The sequence below is a fragment of the Arachis ipaensis genome, chromosome B07 (genome assembly GCF_000816755.2).
Source record: "Arachis ipaensis cultivar K30076 chromosome B07, Araip1.1, whole genome shotgun sequence".
NCBI lineage: Eukaryota > Viridiplantae > Streptophyta > Magnoliopsida > Fabales > Fabaceae > Arachis > Arachis ipaensis.
The window spans coordinates 31925071-31934312 of NC_029791.2; the positions used below are offsets into that span (position 1 = coordinate 31925071).

General features: G+C 35.0%; 1 protein-coding gene across 1 annotated transcript in view; it reads left to right on the plus strand.

Annotated features, from left to right (window-relative positions):
* Nucleotides 1-310, plus strand: part of LOC107607132 (probable WRKY transcription factor 70) — a 4831-nt gene extending 4521 nt beyond the window's left edge. Inside the window, exon 4 of the mRNA XM_021107763.1 lies at nucleotides 7-310. Coding sequence (XP_020963422.1) covers nucleotides 7-141 — 135 coding nt within the window. The 3' untranslated portion in view covers nucleotides 142-310. The remainder of the gene's footprint in view (nucleotides 1-6) is intronic.

A 9242-nucleotide genomic window follows, 5' to 3' on the forward strand; every position in this document is an offset into this window, starting at 1 on the left:
ATTGAACCATACAAGCCTTCCATTATTATGCCACCAAATATGGTATCAAATGATAATGCAAACAATATATATCCATGTCCAAGCTCTCTATGTTCGGATATGGATTTTGGGGTGGATTTAGTTCATTTTAGGGAATCATGACTTTTTGTCTTGATTTTATAATTTTAGTTGTTTGAGATGGTTGAAAATCAATAGCAATGTTGGTGAACTAGTGATCAATAGCGGTATAGTGATTATGGTATGTATAAGAATAAAATTAATATTTTAATAGAAAAATAATTTTTCTGTTGTTTATTTTGTGCATTCTCCAGTGTTTATATCTGTCTCTATTTCAGTATTTGAAAGCATACACTAACCAACTGGAGCTTGAGCTCAAGTGTGGGGCATATATATATATGAACGTCTTGCATGCTTAGGATACAGATCATATATATGAAGGTAAGGTAAATTGGTTAGTAGTGAATTATGTGAGATTTTTATCATTCTACTTAATCTATATATTCTTTTAACAGAAGTTCCATATAAAACTTTTAATTGCCACCGTTCTTAAGACTTATTACTAAATTAATATATTTTTTAAATTATTTATTATTATGCCATTGTATTGTAGAGACACTAAAAAAAAATCTGTCTCCATAAAAAAATTTATTAATGCTATATATACTATATTAATACAGTAACGTATTTGTTAAATATATAATCATTTATATGCATATACATAATATATAACACATTTTCTTAGGTAAGAATTCTTTTAGATGTACAGTGTGAATTTTGTATAATGTTATTTTTTATTTCAAAAGTAATAAGAATTAAATTGTATATCTTTTGATCTTAAATTTTGATATCGATCAATCTCTTATTCCAAAATTTAAATCTATTAAGTACGTATACATAAATTGTTATATATTTAAAAATATGTCACTGTTTTAATATGGTATAGCATTAATAATTTTTTGAACTCTGCTAGGGAGACAATAAAAAATCTTGACAATGTATACAATGAATTTTAAATTTGGCCCAATACAAGAAAAAAAAAAAGAAATTCAAACAGTTATTTCAAAAAATTAATCATTTCAATCCTAATTTACCAATAGAATTTATCCAAACACTCTCTTCCCAACTGCTACCACATCTTCATTAATCATCCCACCTCTCCGGCATTAGAAGCTCCCTCACCGGCCATCAAACAACCATCCACATAGTTATTAAAATAGTCGAACTAGTGAAATGACCATCCAACATTTGTTAATTGTATATACTTAAACTAAATTAAACAAAATAATCATCCAATTAAAAATTAAAATAACCAACTACATACCTAGTGAATTGAACATCCAGCATCTAAATTTGTTTGTTGATGTATATACCTGAAAGACATAAGGAAAACGAAATCCAAAAAAGCCAAGTTGGCCGCGTAAGACATGGTATTTTTTTGAAGTGTGCTACGTTTGCATGTACAAAAACTAGGGGTGTGCATAGTTCAGTTTTTCTATAAACTGAATTGAAACTGCACTAAACCATTTTAAATGGTTTAGAAACTGAACCAAATCTCTCTCTCTCTCCTTCTCTCTCTCTCTCCCTCCACTCTCTTCCTCTTCTCTCTAACTCCCCTTCTTTCTCCCCCTCCCTTTCTTTGTCTTCCCCTCTCTCTCTCCACCTTTTCTTTTCTCTCTCTTCCCCTCTCTCTCCCTATCTCCATCTCTCTCTCCCTCCTCTCTCTCTCTCTCTCCCCTGCCCCTCTTTCTTCCCCTTCCCTTTCTTTCTCTCTCCTTTTCTCCCTCTCTATCCCTTTCTCTCATTTCTCTCTCTCCCCTATCCCTCTCTCTCTGTCTCTCACTCCTTCTCTCTCCCAAATTCTCTCTCTCTCCCTCTCTCTTTCTCTCTGTCTCTCTCAATTTTTCTCCCTCTCTCTCTTCCTCTTTCTCTCTTTCCTTGCGCTCTTTTTTCCCTTCTCTTCTCTCTCTTCCTCTCTCTCCTCCTCCTCCTCTCTCTCCTCTTCTCTCTCTTTCTCCTCCTTCTCTCTCTTATTTTGGAGAAAAGAGGGAGAGAAAGAGAAGAGGGATATAGAGTGAAAAAAGGATGAGAGAGAAATAGAAAAGAGAAAAAGGAAGGAGAGAAAGAGAATAAAGAGAGAGATGAAGGAGAGAAAAGAGAGAGAAAAGGAGAGAGAAATAAGGGAAGGAGAGAGAGGAATAGGAGAGAGAAAGAAAAAAGAGAAAAAATGAGAGAGAGAGAGAGAGAGAAGGGAGAAAAAGGAAGGGGGTGAGAGAGAGAGGGAGAAGAGAGAGTGAGAGATGGGAAGGGAGATGGAGAGAGAGAGAGAGAGAGAGAGAGAGAGAGAGAGAGAGAGGGGAGAGAGAGAGAGAGAAGGGAGAAAGAGAAAGAAAGAGTATGTAAAATTAATTTTGGAGTTTAAATAAAACCAGTTTTAATTTGGTTTAAAACTAAACTGAACCATAAAAACTATGGTTTCAGTTTAGTTTTTTATTTAAAAAAACTGGTTTATTTAAAACAGTTTCAGTTCAGTTTCAATTCAGTTCAGTGAAACCAGTTTTTTTGCACACCCCTAACAAAAACGGGAGCATCATGGACTAAACTAATTGCTTGCACAATTATTGTTGTGCTATCCTACGTTGATCTTGGACCTATACCTATGTAGGGGGAGGTGACGTCGTTGAAGGCGGCGGCGGCCAAGGCGGTCTTGGGTTGCACGACGAACGCTACGTGTGTGAAGGGAGTGTCTCCATTTACGATCTTGCGAGTCGTGATGGACATATGAAAACAACACACTTGTGTATCCCCTATACGACGCGAATGCGATGTTGAGAGGGAGAAACCGCTGGCGTTGGGGAGGGGCTGCACGACTGGTGCGATGCGGGACTGCGGGAATGACACAAACTGCACGACGGTGCTGCTGGGCGTTCGTGGTGCGCACGTCGGCGTGAGTTATGGGCGACGACAGCTAGTGTTTGTAGCGGCACAGCACCAGTAAAAGAGGAAGAGATTAGACGAGAAGGCAGTCACATTAGATAAAGGAAAAGGAGGCTTTTTTGGGATTTACGTAACTGTTACAAATTTTTATTTATTTCAAATTTTAAATTGGTAATTATTAAAAATTAATTATTTATTTATTATTTGATGTTAATTTTAATTTTACTTTTATTGTACACATTGTACATTAAATTTATTGCCTCTTTGTCTCTTAATACGTTTCTCTAATTTTTTTGATGGAGGCACGCATTCTTTTCTAGTACCTCTATAATAGATGGCATATTAATAAATAATTTGAAAAATATAAATTTGAACAAATAAAAAGAGAGGTTATAGTCATGTAGAAGTTAGTTAGAGAGTTACTTATATGGATAGTGTGAAGTTGAGTTAGCATTATAAATAGTAAATTTCTATGAAGAATTCTTAATCACATACTCAATAGATAACAATTTAGAATTTTATCACTATGCATTCATGGTTGATGAGGTTGAAGCAGTGGAGTATGTTGCCTTTGTAGAAGATAACTTTCATAATCTGACGCCACCTTGCTATATTTTCAATCTATGGTCAAGAATTATAAGATCACTTGGAGAAGGACACGATTTTCCTAATATTTGCAAGTACGCAAACTGAATCCAAACAATATGAAGAGTGGCGTGTGATGATTACAATGTTACTTTCTGACTCTTTGCATATGCATCCTTCAAGCATCTGTTATTAGTTGTCATTTTGTACAACTGGTATTAATTCACATTCATACTTACTTTGCTTCTCAAACAGAAGTTTGAATCTACCAATTACAACTAGAATTGAAATCGGTAAAGAAACTTAGCTCTAGATATAATTATCAATTTCGCTAGGAAGACAATGGAATTTCTGAACAATATGAATAATTGGCTGGAAATTTGGCCCAATACAAATAAAAAATAAAAAACACTCCCCAAATTATCCAAATAAAAAAAACCATTCAGTTATTCAAAAAATTTAACCATGTCAAACCGTAACCAATTTATTCAAATAGCTTTTCCCCTCAAACCCTCTACCACCCCACCTTTATCAATCATTCCCTTTTACCGGCATCAATTGCACCCTCACCGGCAATCATTCTTGCCTCGTGGGGTCATCACGTCGTCACCTCTCAGCAAGTAGTCCCCTCCTCCGTGCGTCTCTCTCTCTCGCCGGCAGCCAACATCGCGGATGGGATCCTCCTCCCTGTCGCGCGTCCGTCGAGCCCCGCGCGTCTCTCTCTCCCTCATCGGAAGCCAACCTCGGCGTCAGTTTCAGCCACCGCGGGAAAGAAGATCGACTCTATGCTCCCCCTTGATGCGCTGCTTGGCTCACCATCCATTATCACCGCGTGACGCTCACCCACTCATCGGAGATACTTGTTGCCGGACTCCTTCTTGCATCCGTCACTGGTTGGCACGGCAGACACCATCGTCGGTGTCGCACTCCGCCCACTCGCTACTTCAATAGGTTAGTTGATGGCCAGGGTTTTAATTTTTAAAATGGTGTTCATAAAATGCATTTGGTTAAGTGAATGGATTTTGGCTCTTCTGTATATAGTTTTATATGTTTGAATAAAATAGACTCATTTGAAAAGTAAACATGTGGTTGCTGTTGATTTGCCCAAATTAAACTTTTTACTTTACTATATATTTCGTGTTTTTCGTTTACCAGGTTCAAGATTTAGGTAGCATGTACGGACGTTCGAATGAGATTTTACTAGCATGACGTATGATATTTTACCTTACTTATGGGAAATAAGAAGGATGTTTTGTTTACTCTATACATGGATGGTTAGGTTTCAAAACTTCGAATAAGATTTTACTGGCATGACGTATAATGTTCGTTTTGTTTACGACGGATGCTGTGTTACTGATTAAAACCTATTTTGCTTGATTTATTATCAAGAGTTTGGGATAATTAAATTACTGGATGAAACCTATTTCAGTAATGCTGCTGCAATCATTGTAATTCTATTTGTTACATGTTTTGGCTTGACTTTTATTGTTTAAAAAAATAAACGAAAAGAAAAAGCTCAGCTTGTCATTCGATGAATTGATGTTATTTGTGAATTTAGAACTAAGTGATTGTGCACGGATGAATTGATATGTTGATTTCATGTTCTTTCCATGTACTTAAATTTTGTTGAACTATTTGATGCTTAGGTAACCATGTATACGGATGGTTGATTTTGCTTGATCACTGGGAAAGTTGTGAACTAAGCACTATTAAAGAAGTTCGTTTTAGCATGTACACAGATGGTTGTTGCAGTCATAAAAAGGGATATTTGTTTAAGTAATAACATTGATTTTTAGCTTGATTGCCTATGCGGATAGGGAGTTAAGTAAACAAATATGTTACTATTAGTTTAACTCTTTTTCATTTTACCAAATTAGTTTAATCATCATCACTAGTATGGATCCATAATATTGTTTAAACTACAACATATGGTTGTTATTTTGCTCATTCGAAAATTGTTTACGAACCATATTCTAAAAGTTCGGATTGTAGAAAACTAACCCTTGTTTGGTTCTTCATAAGCTGAAGTACTCCCTGAGTTGAATAGCTAAGCCAGATGGAGAAAAAAGTAATATGCAATTAAATATTACTTCAAAGTGATTGTATCTAGTTCATAGAAACTAGTAGAGACGTGTTGTTCACCCTGCTACATGAACGGTGTGATCACCACTTGGAAACCCACCACGGCAAAGAAAAATGCATGAAATCGACGCCATGGGATTCAGGTTCCTAAGGCAGATCCTATATTGGGTTGTGAAGCAGAGTATAATGGTCCAACTGGCAAGGGCCTACAACATCGATACGAGCACTCTGAGATTAGACGTTGGCAACATTCCCATTAACACCGAGTTGATCGAAAGGCTTTTAGACATTCCTTCTAGTGGTAAGTTGATATTGCATATAAAGTTGCCCTTGTTGTGCCGATTATTTCGACAAAGAAAGTTTTTATATCCTGTTAGTAATTGTTTATACTTCAATCTTTGTATGATGTAGGCGACGACTACCCCGAGCTCGACAAAAATAATGCTTCCCATATGGTGATCAAAATACAGTTCCAAAAAAAAACAACAATCGAATTGCAAAATTTTGTCTACAGCTACTCTATGGATACAGAAGATGATAGGATGGAGTTCAGGTGACATTTCATTCTAGTAGTCTTAAAGATGTTCTTATGCCCAACAAGTCAACAAATAATATCACCGTGGCACATACCTCCAATATTGGATGTCTCGGACCCCAGTAGATTCAATTGAGCATTGAAGACATTCAAGTGGTTAGAAGCTGCCATCAAAAGATACAAAACTAAAAATCATGAAACATGTGGAGGTTGCATGTTCACCCTACTGGTAAGTTACATTCTTAAACTACGAATATAACCAGCATACCATTTATGTTGCAAACCATAAGTTGTGAACTTCGTATTTTCAGGTGTTGTACTTTCAACGATTGAAGCATGGTCCATTAGATCACTATCAAGAACCAGACCCATGGGTCTCCGCATGGACGACTACTAAGGCAACTAGTCCGAGCCATTAAACACTAAACCAAGTCTTCGGTATACTCAACTATGATACCTTTCTTACACGTGAATAGTATGATTTAACATGGCAATTTTTTCCCTTATCTAATCTACATGATTACTTTTTTGATAATTTATATATCTAAAAATCAGGGATGCATTAGAGACAAAACAGAAAAGGATGAAAACCTTAAGGGCGGAGCAAGTAAGAAATCAACAAAACCCCACTCTAAGGAAGTATACCAAAAGATGGCGCGCAAAATTTCAGCGCTTCCCATGGTAAGTATTTTGTGGAGTTTGGTGTATGTTTCTCTAAGTATAAAAGTGGTTCTGTGTTTCAATTACTAATTGAATATGCAGCATGGTTACAATTCTGGTGTTCTTATTCGAATATTTGCATGGTTATTCACTTATTTTCTAGATGTATCCGAACAAGGAAGCACCAGGGCCACAGAGATGGAGGAGGGACCCATAAAGAGGCAATCCTGTAAGAAAACTGAACCACCACCATCAAGGTTAGGCCACACAAAACCATCAGAAAAACACTCAACGACACATAATGTGAGTCCATTTTATTGTTTGTATGTGTTAGGTTCATAACATCGTGACTCGAGTTCATGATATGATTTGTTGGAACTGAAGTTATATTTGTAACAATTAAAATATTCTGAATGTTCATTTCACCGGGTATATGGATGGTCAAGTTAATTCTTACTTGTATGTTCATTTCGGCACTATATTGGTTGTTTTAGCTTCTTTAATTCCGATACAGCTTCTTTTGCCTTATTGTATATTTGTTCTTAAATACGTTTGTTGTTTCCATTTTGTGCCTCGTTCAAAATTAAAAACACAGATAAGCGGCAGAGGTACTAAGAGAAAGGTGCGCATTGTCAAAGGCAAATCATGCATAGACAGCACAAAATCACCTGCAAAGAGAGCTGCCTCAAGGCCGAAGGAGACACCTTTCGTGGCTTCCGACTCTGATGATGAGGATAATGAGCCAATTGCTAAGAGAATGCGCCGATTGTTTCAATACGTGAAAAACCCAGTGGATGAGAACCCAGGCAATGACGAGGTCAATGTCAATCAAGAAAAAATACCTGAAAAACCATCAGACCCAAAAGATCCCGATCTAGTTACACCATCAACAGCACTAGTGCAATTCACAGGATATGACTTTGATAGGCAAATTTTTTGTGACAAAATTTGTTGTTTGTGTCCATTTTGCTTATGTTATGATTCTAGTTCCTTTCACCTATCTCAATTAAGTCCATCTTCTCCGCAACTGTTCCAGTTCTCATCCACGAATAAAATCAAAAGGAGTTTGACAAGGGTCTCATGGGCCAAGAGAAACCCATCCTTGAAAATAGTTGCAGCTTTAGTGATAGCCTTTCAAATGGGAGACAAGTGATTTTCGATTTGAATATCAAAAAAATTTCTATTTAAAAGATATTTATGTTTTATAAATAAAGTGAATCCATAATTTATCTTAATTTTAAATAAGTTGCCAGACTAATTTGTCAAGCAGGGTTAAATTAGTAAGGTGGATGTCTCTGAAGGCAAGACTTCCAAATCTCTTTGGGATAATGAGAGTCTTCTAAAATGTTAGATGATGAAGCCCCTGAGAATTGGAGGAACCACTCGACACAAACTGCTAGACCATCTTATCAATATAATTACAAATTGAAGAAGGAAAGTAACTCAAATTAACTGCGACTTCCAAAAGCCTTGTCGCACCTTTTTTTTGAACCGAACATAGAAAGACTTAAATTCGCGACTTTTTAGGTGAATATGGAGACTATGTCATTTGAAATATAACTCATTCAGGCTTTGTTCCACCTGTTGGATATATAACAACTAAGACTTTCCGTACAAATCAGAAAAAGATAAGAATGATATGACACATTACATAATAAACTTAGGGTGTGTTTGTGAAACACATTGGAGAGGATAAAAGTGCGTTTCAATGCTTTGAACACTGTTCTTTGATGTTTGGCCATTTTTCTTCTTTGAACGCCAACATGATTCTGCATCCCAAAAGCTGGTTCACTGGAAGCAAGAAATTATAGCTTCTGCATTTACTCAACGTACGCTTTAAGTTTGTTGCTAGTTATTATTGGCTTTTCCATAATTTTTTTTAAATAAATACTGAGAATATTAAAATAATTATTCTAATTTTTGTGCACTGTTTACTATTTTAATTTTTTATACTAAAATAGAGTGCTATAAAAAAATACTATATAAAAAATATTAAAAAAATATTAAAAAAATTAAATATACTTAAAAAAAATATTATATTTTAATATTATATTTTTTATAATTAATTAATTATTTATTTAGAAGTGATTTTAACTAATATTATCCAAACAATATTTATTTTATTAAAATCAATTTTAGTAAAAATTACCAAACATAAATCATGTTAGTACAAACTCACTTCTACCTAAAATCAATTTTACAAAATTACTTCTATTCAAACTCCAGTTTACCCAACATAAATCCAAACACACACTTAGTGATCACCAGAAAAAAAATTGAATAAGGACAAAATTGTTCCGAAAAATTCCAATTCACTTAATATAATTTACTTTTCTTTTGAAAATCAAAGGTATTGATAAAGAAATTAATAAATTTTAAAAATATGACATTTTTAAAAAAAATTTAAAATAATATTAAATACTAAAATTTATTTTTTAAAAGAGAA